This window comes from Erithacus rubecula (assembly GCF_903797595.1).
Source record: "Erithacus rubecula genome assembly, chromosome: 4".
Lineage (NCBI taxonomy): Eukaryota > Metazoa > Chordata > Aves > Passeriformes > Muscicapidae > Erithacus > Erithacus rubecula.
The window spans coordinates 56123236-56146121 of record NC_136686.1 but is presented as its reverse complement, the minus strand read 5'-3'; the positions used below and the strand labels follow the sequence as shown (position 1 = coordinate 56146121).

Genomic DNA, 22886 nt, shown 5'->3' with positions numbered 1-22886 from the left:
GCTGTAATACTTTTTCAAAAAAATGAAAGTAGCAGTGGACCCTCAAAATCCTGTCTGGACGGATCTGAGTGAAGCACAGTTTGCAATCTGCCAAAGCTAAAGAAGAAAAGGCTGCAAAGTGAAGGTATGATGTGCTGCTGCAGCAGGGGAAACAGTTGTGTTAGATCATACATAAAAACACCACCTGTTTTACCTGTTTAACAGTTGATATTATGCAACTCTGACTGCAGAGAGTCAGCTGGTACTCATATATTCTCTTCCCATTAGTCAGAGTTTTCCAACAGATAAGTCTAACTCTATGTGTTAAAGAAAACAATTACATTGTATTTTCTTTTCTGTGTTATATGTACGTTTTTGGGAAGCAAAAAAAGGTCAGTCTAACCCTAAATTAAACATTGAAGTCCAAAACAACAAAATCAAGACAGTAGGCAATTCTAAAATGACATTAAACTAAGTTTAAAAACTGAAAATATTTCTGTTTTATAAAAGGCAATCATGGAGCAAAATGCCAATGAATAACAGTTAAAGTATTGCATTAAACTAGCTGGCTTTAAGTGTTTAGTGGAATGAATTTCTTTCTATAGCTCTCTTTTTAAAGTGTGGTACTTGAAGCTCTATGTATCATTCATTTGAACTTTGTTTCATCTCAGCGATACTATCTTGCTAGAAGTGTCACTTTCAAACCTGTGAGTTAAAATACAAAATTAAATGCCAGTTATTTTCTTACTGAGTGCTTGTGGTACAAATGCTGGCAACAACTTTATCATCCCTTCATACAACCGCATCACATGATAAGCAACTGGAAATAAAACTGTCCTAGTGCAGGGGATACTGAGTACCTCAGATCCCTCTGCAGATGAAAGCAAAGCAGAGGCTGAAGTCAGCTTTGCCAGGTTTCACTGACACAGATCTCAACATGCAAAGAAGAAAGACAATTCCTGCCTGCATTTCCAACATCTACCTTTGTACTTTGACTTTTTATCACACAGAGAGCGAACAGACGACTCACAAATTCAAGATGACTGGGCATCCTCAAATTAGGGCAGAAGCAAAAATTCAGCTTTGTTCCCATATGCCTCCCTCCACCTATTTGCTCTGAGTGCTAAGAAAATCACCATGAGAAGGCAGGAAAGCACATGGATAAATACTGGCACGAAGTGTGGAAGAGGAACAAACTCAGAGCATGCATAGGCAAGCATCATCACTCGACCCATACTAACCATAAGATAAAATCTTTTCAATTGTCTGTTTCTAAGAACTTCTAAATTGGAAGATGGCTGAATAACTATAATAGTAATCTTAAAAGTACTAATGATTGTGAGACATAGTAGTTCAGTCTATGTGGTTTTGTTTCTCTAATTTATGAAAATAAACTAAAGTGAAAGCTGTGAATGTAACATGGGCTGGATATGCAAATATCTTGACCTGTCCCTCTTCCTAGTTCCAACAAAAAACCCAAACCCTGCTAAGCGTGTTCTTGCTGCAGAATTGATTGACCTTTCATTCTTGTCCCTTTTCAAGTGCAAAGACAGGTTAATTTTGAGCTACTTCATTTCCAGTCTTCCAGATAATGTTTATGGAGCAGTAGGGATCTGGGACATGGAAGAAAGGCTGAAATACTCCTGTTTTTCCTATGGCTGAATAACAAACACCAGTTGAAGTTTTCATGACTCCCAGGATTCCAGGCTAGAACATGTGAACTCTGATACTGGGATTGGGTGTAACAAACGTATGCACCTCGTTGTTCTGCTTTTGGGAGACAATATAAAGAGTTTTTAGTTTTTCCTTGTGGTTTGTTTTTTACCCACCTCCACACCCCTTCCACCTCTGCAAAAAAAAAGACTGACCTCAACAGGGCAAATATTAAAGGGCACCTGTAGTATTATCATGCCATACATCAGGGAATATTTAACTCAGTGTATGTATAGCCTATAGCTCTCTACTGGATCAACTGGACATGAACAGTGTCATGGAATTGAAAGGGAACCCTCAGGCTTTGCCAACCAGCTCACTGCTGGTAACAGCTGCTTGGGTATTTGGCCTGCCCTCAAAAATACTTTTTATTCACAACACATCAGTAGTTATCACTGGACCAGCAAACACAACAGCTGATATAATATGGCTTTTCCCCTCAAATATCAATATACTCTTGATCTTCTCACAATTCTGTAACTGCCTTTATTTCTAATTTACAATCAGCTACTTTGGCTTGGTTCAGAGAGTGGATTAGTATCTACAATTCTGATAGAGTAAGTATTTATAAATATATTTTTTATTAGAAACCCATTTAATGCCAGGTCTTTAAACAAAATAAAGTTGGTGAAAGGGAGATGACTATTTCCCTGAATAAAGCACTCACCTTTCTGGAATCTTCCCCTCTTCGTAAAGGGCCTATGACAAGGATAAAGCCTTGTGAAGGGTGTTAAGGAGTTGTTCTCTCTCCATCCTGCTGAAATTATTTCAGTCTTTTATAAACACATTTCCTGAACCACAGATTGGATGCCAAGTATCTTACTTGTCAAAGTTAGGGATGAATTCCCCCTTATACTGTTCAACTGCTGTTATTTTATGCAAAATAAAAACACCAAAAGGAAAGAAGAAATCCGTGTGAACTGGAACTTGTGTTTTCCAATAGCTCTCAGAAGGATAATTCTGTTTGCTGTGTTTTAGAAGCCATCAGTCTGCAGGTAATTCTGTTCCTCTCCATCATTTGAATTCCTTTTCCATATAAAACATGCAACAGGAGAAGCAGGCAAAGCCTCACAAGCGGAATTGTTCCACCACACCTTGGCAGATGAGATACCCCAATTCTCATTAGCATTTCTTTATGGAAAGCAGAAAAAAAAGCCAGTCAACACCAGGTAGCTCACTTAAGGTGTGCTTAATTGAAGTCTCCTCAGATTTGGGAAGAGAAGTGTAAAGAGAATGTCCCAAATTGCACATTAACTGTTCTAACCACCATGCTAGTTGCTAAAAGAACAGAAATAATTTTGCAGACTAGTTGCTAAAAGAACAGAAATAATTTTGCAGACTTAGAATTTAATTTCCTCTGGGTTTTTTTTTTCCCAGTCTCTTAAAAGAGATTTTACCTCAGGCCAAGTGCAACACTTCACCTCTATGGGCATGGAAATTATTTTGGTAAGAAAATGAGAGAAAGATCAGTTACTCTCAAGCCGCTTTTTAATGTGAAAAACCTCTGTGTTTTCTTCTTCAGCAAGCTATAGGGGAAAAATCCCTGTTCTTTTACCAGTTATATCTACTCAGGATGTGGCAATAAACCACTCCCTAGTAGTTATTACCAGAATTAAGGCTACAACTGCATTTGCAGTGCAATGGACAGGTCAGGCAATATGTGTGAATACATACAGAAATGCATACACATAGACATTTATGCACAAATAAAACTTTGTTTTGTTTATAGTCATAACAAAAAATATCTTTATGGTCTAGATGTCCCAAAGGACTTAGAAAACCCATCTCCAACTGAACTAGTGATTTGACACAAGGGAAATCCAACTGACACAGTCTACTAAACCTCTAAGTGAAACGTGGCCATGTATACACATTTCTTAAAGACACCTGCTGTAGAGACAGAATGGAGGGTTCAACCCTCAGCCAAAGGCTACAGAACTACTGAAAAGCCAAGGAAATGAGGATAAAAATGGTCCTCAAAGAAAGAATTTAGCAATGGCATACAGCAAGAGCCTGTATTAGTGCCCAAACTACTCAGCATATCCAAAAATGATTTAAAACAGGTGGTGGCAAGTGAGAGAACAAGATTTTTGGTATATAAGTATTTAGAATACTGAAGATGAAAATCAACAGATTGCAGAAAGACTTAATACTGACCAGTGTAATAAAATAGTAAATTAAATTAAATGTAGAGAAATGTAAAGTGACAGGCACAGAAGAAGAATACTATCTTCACTTTTTATATAAAAAATTATGGTCTTTCAATTATTATTACACAGTAATGAAACCCTGGTCTTGTAACAGTTCTATGAAATTATCATCTCAATGACCTATGGTGGTCACAAAGACAAAAGAAATATTAGGCAAGGAATACAGAATGTTATGCCACTGCTTCCCTCCCTTCAAAAATGGTTTAGAAGAGTTAGGCAAGATATAAAAACACATAGGAAAGACACTGGGAGTTTCCACAAGTGACAATTAGACCAATTTGGACTTGTCAAACTGGAAGAGTGATGACAGAGGAGGGTTATGGTGTACATTTATTATAAACATGGACAGGAAATGATCATTTGCTGCTGGTTCAAAAACAAACCAAAAAGCAAGGTATTCCTTCACACAGTGTACAGCTAAGAATCCTTTCCAAGGGACCACATGGTCTCAATTCCCTTTAACTTCAAAAAACCCACTGTATCAACAGAGTTGTGTAGCAGCACAGTGACAAATACCAGATTTTTCTTTTCAAGATTCCCCTTTTTGCTGCACCATTTCTGTACCCATTTAACTAAATATGCAGCTCTGAACTGTGCTCTTCTTCACAGGCTTATCTGTCTGGTCTTGACTATGCCTTTCCCACTCAAGCAAAATGCTGTAACTTTTACTTTTACTGCTCCTTTCAGCATTCTTGATATGTACATCTGGTATTAGACAGTGACATAAAGATTTATTTAAACTGCAAACGAATCCTTCGTTGTCCTAGCCAGATTCAAAAGTATTAATTTCCACTCACATTTTACAGTCTTCAACTGTCTAGAGTCACAGAATGAGAAACACTAGTTTTCAGACTCATTAGGACAAGCACAATACTTCCACAAGATACTTCCATAGAGAAAGCCTAAAGAGCACACAAGGATGCACTGGTCTCCACAGTTTCTGCAGTCCTGACAATTCTAACCAACTGAATTAATAAGTGAAATAGAAAACTAAAACATTAAACTACATTTAATTTAAAAAAAAATAAAAATCAAAATTCTCTAGTTACCCAATAAGTAAAGCACAACATTGATGACATACTCATGAAAAGAACACCTTGTAAGATAGAGGGTATTAACTGAAACCACATGTATCAAATAATGATAAACTAACACATTTCTCACATGCAATGCTTGATATTTTATGTAAGTATGCTATTAGTTATACTTCACTAGCTGCAGAGCAGATGCTAGGCATGATAAAAGAGTATTTCACAGAAAGAAGTCTGCCCAAAAAAAAAAACCAAGTGGAAAAATATGTTATTTCCCAGAACACCAGCCAAAGAAAATGCTCCTAGTTAACAGCATCACTAATCTCACAAACACAAATAGTTAACAAGGCAAGTTTTCTAATTTTTTTTTTAGGCATCTTAACATTAGGTAGGTTTTGCTACAGAAAGCTAAATCAAGTATTTGAAAATTGATCATAATGAAAATATGCACACATTAAAGTGAAACAATAGTCCATCATCATTTGTGTAACATTTTAAACATTTCTTTCACTGTATCATGAGTAATATCATTTTTAATCCCACTAAATGAGTACAAAAAAAATTATTTTGAAAACAGAAGCCTACCATGTGTCTAACCTACCTGTAGTAATAGAACAAGGCCTAATTCAATATTTTACATTTTAATGTGACAATTATTACATTAATATCAGCAGTTAAATATAAATGTAATAAGCCATTAAGATAATTACATGAATCACTACAGGGGTATGAAATGGGAAACACAAGGAGCCTCAGATTTATTTGAAATAATGAGAACTTTAAGTACAGTACTGTATACCCACAAATAAAATGTTTTGAATAGATTTGGCACTAGTCAGGTACCAAGAGGTTGTGTACTATTATTATAATGAAATAAACAGAACTCAATAGATTTTAAACATGGGGATGTGACAAACATGCTTGCATACTAGATGAAAAAAATAATATTAAAATAAACAAGAAGAAATATTTTTAAAAATTAAACAGGTATACAAAATCTAGGATACATGTTACTACAGAAAACTATGGGAAAAGTAATTTGCAAGTCTAGTATGTTTATCACAGCTGAGATTTCCCTCTACCAAAAATAAGGGTTTTTTCTTTCAAACACCAAATAAAAAAAAATATTTATTCATGAAAGACATATAATGTAACTACTTCCAGCTTGAAAAAAAAAAAAACTAAGAAAACTCTTGAAATACAGCCCAGTATTTAATTTAATTGCTCTCCATTGCACATCTATGAACAAGGACATAAGACTACCCTGTCCTCTGCCTGCATGCCAGTGGAATTTTTGCATTCCTCACCACACCCCAAGTGGCCTGTAGATGTTAGAAAGGCAACACAAACATTTCTGGAAAGAAGCACTTCAGCCTCTCAGAAGCAGAACTTGCAGAACCTAAGACACTGCCATTCCAGTTCTCTGCCCACTCACCAGTGTGCATAACAAGGCAGCTGTGAGGGCCACAGCTGCATTCTGGGGTCATCCAACCTCTCCCAGGCTCAGTTCTCCAGCTCTGAAAGAAGCCCTTAAACTCCCAAGACAAGTTGTGACTCCAGCCCCACCTGCCAGCTCACCTGCAGGCTCAGCAACCACAACTCATGGCACAGGAGATGTTCAGCTGCCAGGGAAGACACTACCCCAGAAAAGTGCTACTGTTTATGCAAGGAAAAGCCCAATAATTAATAGACAGGAATCAACTTCATGAACCAGTTTACAGAAAAAGTTTAATACAAGGACAGTAAGAAATTACTAGACTTGTGATATGCTTTGCAAGAAAATGCTAAATGATAACACAGTAGAAATCGTTACATTCAGAAAATAAACTAAACCCAAAATACTCAGACAACTACTTAAAGTCATGGTGAATGGGGAGGGCTATATGTAGACATGACTTCTACAGACTTGAAATATTTAATAGTGGCTAATTCAAATGTTAATTACCTTCTGTAACATATGTAAAGTGAAACACTATTACAAAAAAATCCTACACCCAATACAAAAGAACTCCATCATATCTTCTTTGTCTACTCACATGCAGGAAGTACGAAGAGATAACAGAGAGACAAGACTTGCTCTCAACACCTCTGTACTTCTGAATGCAGTGGAGAAGCAATGGCTTCTTATTTGGGTATTTGGCAAATTCAGGTTCCACTTCAAATGTTCTCTATTTAGAGAAACACCATTCTTTGATATAAGAAGGAATTTGATCTTGTTTATCTTTTACTCACCAAAACCCTTCCAAATAATGACTTCAAAAACCTTTTAATTCTGTTTTGGACTTTGTCTAAGAATAGGACTATAAAGTCTTTTTGAAATTATTTTTTAAAAATTTCTTCTTTAAGATAGAAAGTATCCACCTTACTCAGTAAAACATGCTATGGAAAATTTCATGCCAAATCCTCCAAATTTTGATTTTGTCAGGTTTTTACAGATTATGATAAAAAATTTTTACTACACTTCTCCCCTCTCTCCCACTATCACAACCCTCATCTCCCCACCAATGAAGCAGTCAAAAGATGGATGCACTAAACACAGCCCTGTAAATTATAGTATGTAGGAGATTAAACTTAAGCCTAATACTACAGTCAACCTTCAACAGCTGAGTTCTATTAATAGACACTCCATAAAAGAAATTCTTACTGGTTACTATTTAAAACTACAACTCTATTAAAATCTTGACTGAAAGAAATTACATGTGATACATATTGCCCATCACTGCTATGACAACACCCAGTTCAAGTATGTACTGCATTGTTTATTTATCCAAAGTAAAAAATACAAAAGGGCTGACTAATCAAATACTATCAATGAATAAACAATGTGAAAGAGATCAGTTAATTTATAATGGCAGGGATTATGTGTAAACTAGAATAATAAGACTTCCAGTGCACTGAAAAGTCCAGTGTAATTTTTATTCTTTCAATCTCCTTCCTATGTGGATTTATTTATGATCAGCTTTGCAAAATTTCAGCACAGTCAAGGCACCATAAAGAACTTAATAGAAAACATCAGGGGAAAAGACAATAAATTGATGTTTCACTTCCAGACTTCAATTTCATGGACAGAACCAGAAATATGGGGAGGGTGTGTGTAGGTTAGTATGCTGAACAGCATGTGTGGCATTCTGTTCACTGCTGAATGTTTTCTCCTGTTGAATACTTATTGCTTTCCAATGCATAGCCCTTTGAGATTCAACACTCCATACTGTTCCTGCTTTCTCATTCAAAGAACCTTTTGAATGAAGAAATTTTTAATTATTGGCACATCAACCTAAGGCCAAGTTATCTGTGAGAAGTTGTTGGCTTCCTACTTAAACTACTCATTGACCTTGTAACTCTTCATGTATCATATCTGCTTCTATATCTGAACTTCCCTGTTTCAGGCTCTGTCACTGATGATGAATTAGTAACAGAAAATACAAAAAAAAAAGCCAACCCTATCCACTATTATGCTCCTTGTTTCTAAGGAAACAGGTCAGCAGGTCTGAACACAGCTCCACTTCTAATCCACATGTTAGACTAAGTAAAGCAAAGCAAACTCCTCCAAGCCTTGAGCAGGTCTCAGCAACCTTCCAGGTGAAGATTTATGTTGCTGTTGCTCTGAACATCAGATGCACATTTTTCAGCCCCATCACAGTCCTTCTCTTTGACCTAGGTGTTACTCTTTACATTCAGGCTCCCTTTGTCTGATACACCTTTGCTGAAAAAAGCATGTGTTGTCTTACTTTAGCCTGTGTTATGGTGGGTGTGTTTTCCTCTCTTAGGTGGAAGGTGAGACAATAGCTTCCAGGTGCTAAGGTTACTAAATCCAAATCTCTTGCTTCCTGGACAAGTAAGTACAGAGAAGATAGAATTGTGATGTCATTTTTCTTGAATGAACATGGTTTTGTCAATGCACCTTTCAGTGAAAATATAAAAAGAAGCACAGGACTATTTGCAGTCCTGAATGAGCAAAGTAGCCAATACAGAGGTGACCAACACTCTCACACATACAAGCAGATATGAGGGATTTTTCTTAATTTTATCACTTGAATCAGTATTGAAATGTCAGTTGGTTGCCTTTTATGCAGCTAAGTGCTTTTCTGGCCAGACTCTATCAGCAGTTAGCATATAAACAAAGTAAGATTTTGAAACAGAATAAATAAAGCCAGAAATTTGTATTTTTGTACCTATCCAGAGCCTCAAGAATTGCTGACAGTCTAAAAATATTTCACTACAAGAATACATAAGGAAAAAGATTAATTCAAAGGAGTGCTGGTTTAGTTTTTCCTCTTCAAGGGTAATACTTGCTTGCCCTGGATGGTCCATGCAGGTATGTATTTAACTACTCCAGGAATGGTGCAAAAGATGGCTGATGACCCCAGTTTCAGTATCTGCCATTATGCTGGGTTTGGAAATCTTACAAGGACAAGGACATGACAGACCCACACATACCACTGCAGGAACTACAGTTGAGATTTTCATCACTGACAGAAGATAGAGGTTTATGCTACTGGCTGTACTTCTGTCTTGAGAACAAGATTTCTCATAGAAAGACTGCAAAGCTATCAAAACTTTTTTTGGAAAAAGGGGTTTCTGATTTAGAGCAATTGAAATTAGAATGTCAGACAAAATCATTGTATCCTAGGTAGTCACATAAATAAAAATACACATACATGAAACATTTAAATCCATCTTCCTTTTTTCTCTAGCCCTACCAAAAGAAAAACTTGAATCTTGTCAGTCTAGCTGCTACTCTTTCCATTTTGAAAAAAAAGCCATAGGGATGAGACCAAATTTTATTATTTTAATTCTTTGATGTAGTGAAACCTAAACACATGATAAGTAGAAAGTTATTTAATCAATAATGGTATGACAGAACAAGTTTTGAGGCTATAAATAAAGAAAATCACAGTAACGGGAGAACCACTCAAAATGTCACTGCCCTTTAAGGGCACAAAAGTGTCTCTGATAATGCAGAGAATAAAATATTAACAATTACAAGCCCCCAAACAGTTGTGTTTAACAAAAGGCAAGGTACTGAATCATCAAAAAGATAAAGACAGAATAATTTGTCAAATATGACACTGACACCTGGATCAAAATCCCTATGCAAGAAAGGTGCCAACTAACTAGTAATGCTCAAGCCAGTGTTAAACAAGCCAATCATTCTTATTCATACATTAAGTTAAGCCTTCTTGTCTTTAATCACAGTTCATTAAATTGTAACACACTACTAGCACAATGTAAAATAGCTAGTCTGAGTAATTAAAAATATATAACCTCTCTCAGGAAAATAATTATGATATGGAAGGCAAAATAATTAATTTATATTCTTCAGTGCTCTATTACTCTTCAGTTTGCTTTTCTTTTAAATGACACTTACACAGCCAAACAGAAGGATAAGAAGGAAATATCCTTTTGCAACTTTCATGAGGACATGAAGATACCAACCCAAGGATTTATAAATCAGAGGTAATGAAAACAAAGTGCAGGGTTTTTTTCTTTTTTTTTTAAGGAATAAGAATTTCTACTTCTTAATTTGAAACATGTTAGAAGAACTCTATAGGCAGTCAGGATAGATGTCAATGAGCCTCTAAGTAAAGAAATTAGCAAAAAATAGTTGTTTTTTTTGTAATTTCTCCTTGATGAAGCCAAATTGGTTTCTTCTGTATGCTACAACTTCATCAAATGAGGATTTTAACTATTCAATTCATTAAGATACCATCCATGGCTTTGGAAACTGCACCAGAGCATGTGTGAAAGATTTCTTTGATGGTTATACTGCTGCTCTTGTTTAACCAAGCTGCATTATTTAGCTGTGCTAACTCACCTCTTCCTCCCTCAACCCCCCAACTTTTTCCTTTTTTTTTAACACTTTTCCATCATTAATTAGTTTCCTCACAATAGAAGTTAAGATGTCTTGACAAGCTCTCTAAATGTACACTGCTTGACCCTCACTGTGCCAGAGCTACCTTTTATGAGAGGTTTTCCTTTTAACTGGGAAAGACCAAAGTTAACATGACAATTAATGTACAAAATATTTTTTAAAATAATCAGAACTGTATCTGATGCTCTTCAGTCTAGTAAAGGACAATGCAGAATAGGAACATGAAGCTTTAATCTTTCTGGCACCAAAGAAAAATGGAAATTTTTTCTGGGAAATGGTACAGGGTGCCATCTTCACCAGTGTTTAACAATGACACAAAACTGGAGTTAAGAGAAGTCAAAAGGACAGAGTTAAGCATAGACTGACAGCCTAAAAGTCTCCTAGAAAACAGAGGGACAAAAAACCCTAAACAAACAGCAAGAACATTATCATACTTCAGTATTTTACTATGGCACAATATTTTGATGTTCCAAGAAGTAATCTTAATTGAGGTTGGCATTTGAGAACAAATTAAAATTTTCTGAAAATCAAAACTACAATTCCTCATATGCCAAGTACACTTAGGAATGCCTACAAGCTGCATATCCAGACTGACTTCTTATTCCAAACTACTGTGTGGATGAATAAATACAACTACATGTTAACACACTAAAAAAAAAAAAAAAAAAGTAAATCCAAGATACTGTAACACTACAGTAAGTTACTCAAAAGAAACGGCTTCAGAAGCAAACACCACTATTTCAGCCCTATTGCTGATGACATTACGATGTACTATTTTTTAGGTGCACAATAATACCAAATAACTTCAAGGAATTATTTGATTTACATGGTTTATCAAGCAGCCTATAACAGCATGTCTCTTCCAGGTAGGCTTACATCATATATAAATGAATGGTTTAATGCTTACAAATGGATATGTTTATCTTGTAGATGCAAGGATGTGAAACTGCTCTTAAAAACAGCTCAATATTTCTCTGACTTACAGGCTAGAACAGATCTGTTACCTTGCAATACCAAGCTTTATGTTATGTTCACTACACATACTCTCAAGCCCAGCAAGCTGGTCCTCTAATTAGCCAGATTTCTTCTTTTACCTGCCTGATTTCTGCTGCCTAAGGTTCTATGATGCACTGCCTGCCATTAAAAATAGCTTGAACCACAACCAGATTTTTCTTTTTATTCCTGCTTGATATTTCAGGAATCAAACCCTTAAAAGCTAAATAACATCTGCCTCTATAATCTTCACAACTTCCCAGAGCCATCAACAAGGATTGCTGCCACTTCTCTGAAATCAGAGGCAAATAAAACAGTGGGTCTTCTTACACTAGAGAAAAGCAGATGCCAGCAAGGGCTCAAGAGAAGTGTTACAAAAAACTTTTCTAAACTAAAGCATTCCAGTGCTGCTCCAAAGCCAAGACCTTCACATTACAAAGCAGGGAACCTAGGAACATAAAGCATGTGCCTGGCATGGACCTAATTTCTTACTGAGAGGATATGGATTGGATCTTACTAGGGATATTAGCAACAAACCACACTTTGTGGGAGATTCTGGGATAGATCTCTACAAGCCCTTGTCAGTAGCAATAAAGACTCCCCATGATACAACCTACAAGAGCCAAAAAACCAGTAGTGCCTTCTAATGCTTTCTCATTCCATTGTGTGTTACAACTTTGAAGCTGCAATTCAATACCCATATAATAATGCATTTTGTGGTAAATATGATAGTCTGAAACACCTCAAAGTCTACTGACAGACATGCCTGGCATCACTGAATTTACAAGCATCCTGCTGCATCCACTAATTAAAGAAAGTCCAATCCACCAAAATGAATGTGTCTGAAGGTGATACAACTCTAAAAAGAACAGAATATTAAATATTCCTGCTTCACAGAAGACCTCTGTGCAGCCAGAGACAATGTCTCAAATGAGGCCTTGTCCAGAACTTTTTCAATGGACTGCTGGAATCATAACACATCCAACAAAAAATTATTCAACCACAAGCAGTTCATGGTTGATGTGCTTTCTAATGGGAGCTTTCTATCTTTTTCTAATGGGAGATTTCTATAATTTTCTAATCAAACAATACAACTACAGATCAATTAGTAACATCTCTGTGTAGAACTTTTTAAAATCTTACTTGTTTCTAATTAAAATAATGATAAATTATTAAATGCATTTCACATATATAATATGGCATATTTTTAACAGACTAATTTTTTCGAAAATAAATTATTAGTATTTTACAACAATTATGGAGACTTTGAAGAAACCTTCTATCTTCTAAAACTTCATTTATATGGTTTTTGTACATTGCATTTGCTGTTTCTTCTTTAAGACAAAATAATTGATTTATATATTTAAAGTCCTTTCACAGGCCTTTCAGCAATATTCCACTATACCTTTCCTGAAACAAGTCTGACTGGATTAAGTACAACCTTCAAGACCTTTGGTCAATTATTTTCAGTATTCTCTGGGGGTTTTTTAACACAGTCCAGTTTTTTCCCAAGTCTTTACTGATCTTAGGCTCTTAAGCAATTCAGAACTTAACATTCAATTACCCAGTGTAAAAGGATTGCTATAAAGAAGTAAGGGGAATGGCAAAAATAATGGAGTGATGGAGAAAAGAGAAAAACAGACAGTAAACTCATGAGATCTTTGTAGTTTACATGCATTACACTAACACTGATGATAATGCATTACTTACAAATAGCTCAAACACTCTAACACAGAGGAATTGACTCTCATCTAGAAGTAACACCATTCTGTGTGCCTACTACCTGAAAACAGGACCAACTTTCACACTGCTCACCAAACCAGGTTAATGCCCAGGAAAGAGCACAGCTGTGGAAGGCTACAGCAAGGCCACCCACAGGTTTTCTCCTGAAGCACATTTTATTGATGCACAAGTTCTGTGTTTATGTACCCATTGTACCTACAACCACGTGCAGAGCAGCTTTTTAGTTACTCACTGAAAGAATCATAAGATACCTGAGCTGGGCAGAAAGGAAACATATAAGACTAAGGGCAAGAAACAAACTTTGGAAAAAAAAAACCAACCAAGCAGGATGGCTTGTTAACACATTAATACCAACCCCTGCCCCCACCATTAAATTAATAAGCTCTTCTCACCCTAGAAAACATTCTAGATCTTTTCCCATTCACTGGATAGAAAGCTGTATTTCACTATAACCAGTTTTTCAATTAGTTCAATCTAGGTCAAAGCTGGTGTCAAGTCTTACAACTGCCTCCCAACACAAATGCAGTTGCTCCTAGTGTGTTGTTAGCAGTCTATCTGTACAAACACAACACAGTATTTTGGTAATACATCTTTAAAAGTAAATAAACTATTTTTCTGTCCATCCCACTTCCATTTTTGCACTACCGAGTTGCTTTGTTGCCAAAAAGACTATAAGAAGTACAGGATTTGTGAAGTTTCCTTGTATTTAGACAAAATATTGCTGGGCTATTCTTTTTCTTAAGATATTTAACTGATTCCACCCTCAGTAGTAGCTGCCTTTCATTATTGTGCAACTACCTCCAAATTATTTTGATTAACTAAATTTTATTAAACCTCATATAAAGCTAGCCATTCCAGTCACTCTTTGCATGGCTTTAAAAACAACAAAACAACAAAAAAAATCAGCACAGAAACAAATCACTGGACAAATAACAAACAAACCACTAGATAAGTAATAAATAAACCACACCTTCAGATGAATTTTTTCAGAAATAACTGAAAAGAGTTTGTTAATCAATACCAAAAAAATTCTAACTGGAGTAATTCTGCTTTCAATTAGTCAACACAGAAATCATCATCTTGTTGTTGTCATACTGAGAAATTAATATATGCATATGCTTCTCAAGACTCTCTTGAAAAATGTTAATTTAAGAAATGTCTCAAAATGCCACTTTTGTAAAAAATTAAACCTTAGGATAAATACAAAAATATATCCTATATATAGTTACGCATGAATCCCATCAGAAAACAATCCATAAAATCCATCTTCTAGTTAATGTAGATCAGTACCATATACCTCACTTTGCAGCTTTGATAAAAGACAATCCAATGTTAGGTCATAATAGTTTTAACCTAACTAGTCTCTAACTAACAGGATTTATTTGTTGTAACAGGTTAATTTAATTTAACAAGTTCAACTTGAAAAGCTCAGCTTCCAGAACAACTGATTTAACTTCCTCTACAGGAAATATGCTTATTTGAAAGCATTGCTGGTATTTTCTGTGGAAAAAACACAAGATAACCAGAAAAGTCTGTTGCAAGGCCTCTGTTATGATTGTATGCAATGATTCTTACGAGAGCCATACGCCACTTTGGCACTGTAATTCAGGAAAGAAAACATTCACTTACCGCAGTGTGACTGGAAAACCTGTGGCTTGACTACCTGATTGCAGATATTGCACACTACAAGATAGAAATCATCATGAGCTGGATAATGGCCAAATAAGTGCATATCTGTGGGAAAGTTAAAAATATATACAAGAATTAGAAGTTATGCTTTAAATATATATTAAGAAAAAAAAAATCGAAAATACTGTAGGGCCATTACTGTTATATTAATTTACACAAAGCAAAGGTATACATTGCTCCATAAGAGCTTCTTACTATGTTAAAGAGATTTTCTCCATCTTTTGGGTTTCAAAGTTCTGTACTAATGCTGTAGTTTCATCCCTCAGTCTGAGTCAGAATACAGAATGCAACACCTTCTCTTAACACTCACTGCCAAGAAGTGGAATTAGCATTTTTGTACTGGTCAAATGTTGAAACAGTAAAGGAATAATTTATTAATTATAAATGAAATATTTTTTTAAATCTCTGCCTAAAGATCCTAACAGAAAACACGTTGTATAGGTTATACTCTATGTTACAATATTCTAAGCTTGACTAAGTTGCTTGAGAAAAGCTCCTGCTTAAAAGCTAGTTATAGTAACCAAGGTCAAGGATCCTGTAGCTTAAAATACAGCCAGGAATGCCATGCCATATGAAATTCCAGATTCTGTGCAAATGCCCTTCCCTAGTTCCAACACCTGCTGTTTGTTCCCATCAAATACTGTGGCAAGAGACAAAGTTGATTAATGAGGTACTTCTTGGTGATGGTATGAGGAATTCAATGAAATCCAGACAGGTACAGTCAGATGATGACAGGCACTTGTCCTCTCAGATGAAACACATAATGCAATACCTGCATTCTTTAGCCATTACAAACAGAGTAAAATGGGCTTAAATTACCAAGTGAAGGCCTCAGAACTCTAACATTAAAAGTGAGGTAGCTTATTCTACTCTTCATTGCTATAACTTAAGAACAAGCACACATACTCATCCAGCACAGCTCAGCTTGGAGGACAGAAGCCCCAGTCACTTTAAGGCATTTCAGTGGATCATGTCACTACAGCCAGTGCTGCTAATGAATGTGTTGCTCCATGAGTAACCCCATGCCAAGTAGTGACCCCACAGACCACATTACCTCTCAAATTATAAAAATAAAAACCTTGTAAATTCAAGTGTTATTCAGGAGCATCTGAAATCTATCACAGGACTTACACATGTAGACTGAAATATTAAACTGGTGCCTTTTAAACAGTAGGAAAAATCAAGATAAAAAATGTACAACAGTAGCTGTTGATAAACATCAACAACTAAATCCTACTTCTTAAGTCACATATTTCTAAAAAACAGCAGTTTCTTTCGAAAACTAACTCAAGCAGGTATTTTAGTTCACTAGTTCCTAACTAAAGCAATTATTTTGACCCTAGAAATACTTTCATAAATAATTCTGCCCTGGCCTCTGGCATTGTAGGCAATATCACTGCTGATTATGGCAGTGCTTGGCATGATGAAGTGTAAAATGTCTTCAGATCCCAAAAAGCCCAGAGGAACAAGGCATCACTTTCACAGTAATATAGGCAGTAACACAAATATATCCAAAGAGGCCCATTCAAGAATTCTTGGGCACAAATCAGTCCCATCAACCTGCAGGTATTTCATAGTATGATATGATGTGCATTACTTCTTTATTCACTGAAAACCAAAATCCTTTCTTTCTGTTACTGTTTGTACCAGGCTAGGAAATCCAGTTGAAAGGTTAAGCAGACATGGCACCTTTGCAGTGCTGGTCTTGCACTAACCAGGCCTTCAAATGCAGTGCAGTCAGATGAATGCAATCAACACATCCAGCCTAAATCTAAAAGAATGCCAGTGGTGAGGTATAAACCTCTTTGGTGTAATTAGTGTTAGCACTGGTATAGCCAGAAGTGCAAAGTTAGGTTTGATCAAATCTTCCTTACTGGTAAAACAAATAAACAAAACCCTAAGCAGGCACTAAAACAGGCTTTTTAAATCTATTTATTGTTTTAATATGATAATTCAATGACCTTTAAAATTATTTTACAGTGACAATTCTTAGCTGAATAGTTTGGATCAGAAACTACAGACTTCCAATAACAGCACTGTAAGTTCCACAAAAGGAGTATTTCTTCTGGGTATTATTTGACACAAAGTCTCAGCTCCAAAATATGCATTTAATTACAGTTATGAAATATTTTTTAAATGGTTAAAACATCTCAAAGTATTTTTTCTGTTGTTTGAAAGGTGACAATCTTATGAAAACATAAAGACTTTGCCCTTCACAAATAGAAAAGTTACAACTGTTTTCCAGTTTAAATTCCTTCAGTTCATTTAACCTTCACAGGTCTGTATCCTAACCTTTAAAATGCATCCAGCTCAAAGGTATCTAAAGTTTGGCTGGGTCTGATCCTGACTTTTTATGATTTCTGGCTGCAAGGGGTAACTTATAAAAAACATAAGGTATTAATACTGGCAAAAACCATTCAAGGAGACAGGTGGGAAAAGGAATCAGGTTAGTTCACAGGTTCACAAAGCCATCTACCTTTGCATCAGGCACTGGCAAGGAGACAGAGCAGTGTAGGAAAAGTCCTGAGAGTTTGCTCTACCACCCTAGCAAACACCACTGCACCTAACGGGTAAACAGAACCATTTGAGGTTTGATTTTTGTTAATACAAAGAAACTGCACAGACATGTAGGAGAACGCACCAAAATGATGCTGTGAGATACACAGTATCAAAAAGATGCACAGATACAGAGTAAGTGACATCCTGAAGCAGCATTTTGGAAGTTTTTTTTCATTTTGCAGGTGCAATAACCCAGTGGAGGTGCAACTATCCATTGTAAATATGAGTCTTCTGTACGAAGCTATCAGCCCCCTCTCAAAAATCACTTAAAATAATCCAAGAATCTCAAGGACATAAGACTGCAGGTTGAAATTAAGAATTGTGGCACACAAATATACTGTCAGTATTGAATCAGAATAGATAACAAACTTAAACTAAACACCATCTTTCAGGCTTTTAAAACCCCTTAAAACTCTCACTATGCAGCAGCTTTTAAGAAAGGAAAATTCCTTAGGTCTAAGCAGGTTCAACTATGTCTCTTAGTTTATTCATGGTAACCAGACTGGCATAAATCTGTTTTCATTAGTAAATTCATGACTTGCAATTATATAAATAACTTTTCAATTGAAATTGCACAATATATTAATATTGCCTCACTACAAAGTCCAACTGGGGATACACTTCATTAGATGCAATAATACTACTAATGCAATCCAAATCAGAGAAATTACAATGAATAAAGTAAGGAACATTTGAAATTTAAAAGAAAGTAGAAAAGATAAACAGCTATATATCTTTTCATACAGGTTTTTCCATTTTCAGTAAGAGCAGCTCAATGCTACCATGTCCTACTCAAAGTAACCAAGACTGAAAGATTATTTTAGACACTGGTATCATTCTTAGATCAGATTGCAGCCATTTGACAATTCAGACCTTCTGTGTGCAACAAAAAAAGACAGTGGCCTCTCCAAACAAAAAACTGTCTTCTAAAGGCAATAATCACATCTCTCTGCCTGCTTAGTCAGAAACAATGGTGATAAGCTTTTCAGAAAAGATCACTTTTGGAAGAGAAAACATGTCTCTAAAGCCAGCTCAGGAAAAACTCTTTCATGCAAAGAGGCAAGACCACTGAAAAAGACAGGCGATAATTATTGAATAAGGTGAGTGACTATTAAATGGTACTGAAATAATGATCAAAAGAATAAGGAGACAGAAAAGCAACTGTAAAGAGTATTTATGTTCTACCAAAAACTACCTACCCCCTAAAAGTGAAACAAGGTGACCACAGTGCTCATGACTAACCACGCACTGGCATGGCAACCTGCTTGTTCCCTCTGTGTCAATACAGACAGCCACAAGTGGGAGACAGAAAGGGCTGCCCAGCCCTTCTGCAAGGTAAAAGCACTCCACAGCCCCCATCACAGCCACCTCATTTTACAGGAAGATACTTCCAGATTCAAAGTAGACTCTCAATGGCAAAAAGAAGTGATAACTTATTTTTCAGTACCCACATACTTTCCAAAAGGACCATGACATATACCTCACCCCTTCCAGAGTTGAATCACCATCCTCTCAAAATGAAGCAACTGATACAGCCATGCCCATTGATACTGTACCCTGCTTGAAAATGAGCTACTGAACTAACAGGATGCAAAAGTGGCCCATATCATGAGAAAGATATTCTATATAGGTGGAAATCTGAGACAGTGAATGCTGACTGCTCGAAATTACTTTCATAGATTAAAATCTTAAAATATTACTTTGTGTATACTTTGCTATGGCACTTGAAAAATGATTACAACTTTTGCCTGTAGGTTTTATATTACTAACACTTGCAAATAAAAAGAGAGCTGTAGCCATAAGGCATAGTTTTGTAAGCCATCAATTTAGTGAAATGTGCATTGAGAGTACAAATATAATAGAAAAAATAGAAAATGTTGCTTCTGCAAATTGTGGCACAAATACAAAAATGCAGGTGTCAGATACAACTTTTTAATCTTCTTCAATAACACAAAGAAAGGAACTATTTTTAGTAACAACAATCAAAGGCAGATGACTTTTATGAAGTTCCTTCTCTATTACTATATAATTCATAATCATTTACATCCCACTGTATAATAAAACACATGCTAGAAATAATCTAAAACATTCTTCCACTGCAGAATTAAGGTTGTCAAACAGTAAGACCTCAGAGTATTGCGTGGGAAATCAGGTTTTAGTGATGATCTTTTGCTATAAATTACAGACACTTTAAATGTTCACTTATATATCTGTTGCTCCACTAAATATACCCACAAAGCCTGCTTTGAAAAATATTAGTGATGCTTATGTGCCAAGAGAGAGAAAGGGAGCAAGGAGAGGAAGAGAAAGACTATTCAAGACACACTGTACACTGGTTTAAAACTAAAAGATAAAAGCTTAAAAAAAAAAAAAAAAAAGTAACAGTAAGAATAGCAATGGACAAAACTAAATACATGTGATTCTTCCAGCTCCTGGAGCTACACATTTTTAAACTCTATGTCTAGAATTGTGCCAAATATTTCTCTCTTGTTCCACAGAAGTGACAAATCAGTACATCATTCAAGAACTGGAGTAACATACAGAGTATTTCAGTGCAGTAGATTACTTAAAAAACTAAGTAATTTGAATGGTGAATTGAAACATGAAACAATAAAAAGACAATCTTCAGGACATTATTCAGACAGCAGTAAAACAAGACAGGTTGGTCTTATCATAGAAATAAATGTCACACTCTTTCCATTTAACATGAGCTTATTCTCTCCTGAGTGTAGTTTTTCTTTCTTACACAAAAACCAGTAAGTCACTTCAGTAATTAGTTCACGAGTATAAATTGCATTTTACCCCTGAAAATGTCAGTCACAGTTGCAAATTAATCACAGAAAGATTTAAGCTGAAAGAGATTGCTGGATGTCAATTTACTCCAAGATCCTGCTGAAACTGTGGCTAACTTTAAGGTCAGAATCACAAAGTAATGCTCAAGATAATTTCTTTTCTGATGGAAAAAATGCAGGTCATGGTTAAAGTAATCATAAAGTTGAGGAAAAAATAAAAATTAAATATTAATGACAGAACTAACACAGGACCAAACACAACTGCCCAAAATCCCAACTGATGCCCTTCAGGTGCTAATACAAGGAACTTAAGATTCTGCATGCTAAAAAATCAAGTGAGAAAGAAAATCAATGAGAAGAAAATAGAAATACTGGCCTTCTCAGGAACAGAAATAATAAATGAAACATGACTGTGATCAAGAAAAAAAAGAATGCAGGGAAAAAGCAGCAAATAGACTTAAGTACCAGTGTGGTAAAGAGTCAAGGTCATGACACCTTTAAACCAGTCCAGTGTGGCTGAATGGTATGCTGTCTGCCAGGTTAGAGCAATCATGAGGACAGTGGCAATCCTAAAGAATGCTGGGAATAGTTCATTAATTATAGTGTAAACAGTAAATACCACCCTCAATGACACAGAAAGACTTTGTACTGCACTGCCTTATCTAGGCATTATGAAATGGTACTGAAGATGGAAACGGTGCCTTCCATTCCCAAAGATCCATAACAAAAGAAAAAACAAATGTTCACAGTTGGGAACCAACAATCTAAACAAATATTGTGGATTAACCATGTCTGCATATCTTTTGTAACAACCTTTGTCTGGAAGGGATTATAAAGTAAACTATGCATCACTGACAATACTATTTTGCACAAGACACAACATATCAACAAACAGAAGAACGAAATAAGCACAGGAAAATATGAGAATGTTGTTCTTCCATAATTCTGGAGGCTTTTGTGGAATTTTTGCAGGCTATTTGCCACTCCAATATAAAGTAATTTGGCAATAGAGGACAAGAATTGCCAAGACTACTAGATTAACACTTCACAAGAATACTGGAAAAGACAAAACTCACACTCCAAAAAGCATGCTGCATACCTGTGACACCAAGAAATCTCAGTTTTTCATGTCTTGAGACATCTAGAGTTTAAGACAATACCTAAAGTAAGTTTTTCCTCCTTGAAAAACCTGCTTTTAAAAACTTCCTTCTATAGAGGCACAGGGGCCCTTAGCTCCTGGGGTAGGCAGGTCATCTTATGGAATCTTTATTTCACTTTCTATACAACTCAGAATTGAAATCGATCAATGCTTGGCACTGACTTGGGACAACACTTGGTACAGTCCTTTTGGACTCCCAGCTTTATATTCCTGCCCCTCCCATGTGCTTGTACCATCAATTAACTGATTACACAAGGAGTCAAATTCAAGCCAACTCTGAATCAGGATAATAAGTAATAAAGTAATACGAAGGAGGACAGAACAAAACAGGAAAAGGTTTTCTGACAGTTTGATTCCACAAGCTGCCCCACTGCAGAACCTCATGAAAGCAGAATTCCCCTCATCAGCATGAGGGAATGAAATGCAGAGCCCAGAACTGGAAAGCAGGAGGGCCAACAGGACCAAGATTAGTACAAACTGCAGTGGATCAGTGGTGCCTCTCTATATTATGCTATCAAACAGCTATCTGTGCAATACTAAAGGAAGACACTTGGCTCCAAAAACTTTGTAAAAATACTTGCCTCTCAGTTTTAAAAACAAACTAAAGGTATTTATTAAGTAGTAACATATAAAAAGATGCAGAAACATTGCATTGTGCCTCTGTGGCAAGGTTTTGGTAGTGGGGGCAGCTAGAGAGGTGACCTCTATGACAATCTGCCCAAAGATTCTCCCATGTCTGACAGAGCCAGTGTCAGCCAGCTCCAAGTCAGACCTGCCACTGGACAGAGCTGAGCCCATCAGCACATCAATACCTCTGTAATAACATATTTAAGAAGAAAAATAAGTTACTGTGCAGAAGTAATTGTGGACAGAGAATAAAGATGCAGAGAATAAGTGAGAGAAATAGCCCTGCAGACATCAGGGTCAGTGAAGGAGGGGGAAGAGGTGCTCCAAGCACTGGAGCTGAGATTCCTCTGCAGTCCATGTTTCACCACGGAGGTCCATTGGGGAGAAGAGCTCCACCTGAAGCCCATGGAGGACCCCACACTGGAGCAGGTACCTGCCCAAAAGGAGGCTGTGACTCCATGGAGAAGCTGTGCTGCAGCAGGCTCCTGGCAGGATCTGTGGCCCCATGGAAAGAGGAGC

General features: G+C 36.2%; 1 protein-coding gene across 4 annotated transcripts in view; it reads right to left on the bottom strand.

The window, feature by feature from the left end:
* ATXN7L1 (ataxin 7 like 1) overlaps positions 1 to 22886 on the bottom strand; it is a 111730-nt gene that overhangs the window by 58714 nt on the left and 30130 nt on the right. For 2 of the 4 annotated variants that reach the window (XM_079303715.1, XM_079303714.1), the window contains exon 3: positions 15171 to 15275. The exons of the other annotated variants lie outside the window; for them this stretch is intronic. In XM_079303715.1, coding sequence (XP_079159841.1) covers positions 15171 to 15275 — 105 coding nt within the window. The remainder of the gene's footprint in view (positions 1 to 15170; positions 15276 to 22886) is intronic. 4 annotated transcript variants of the gene reach the window in all.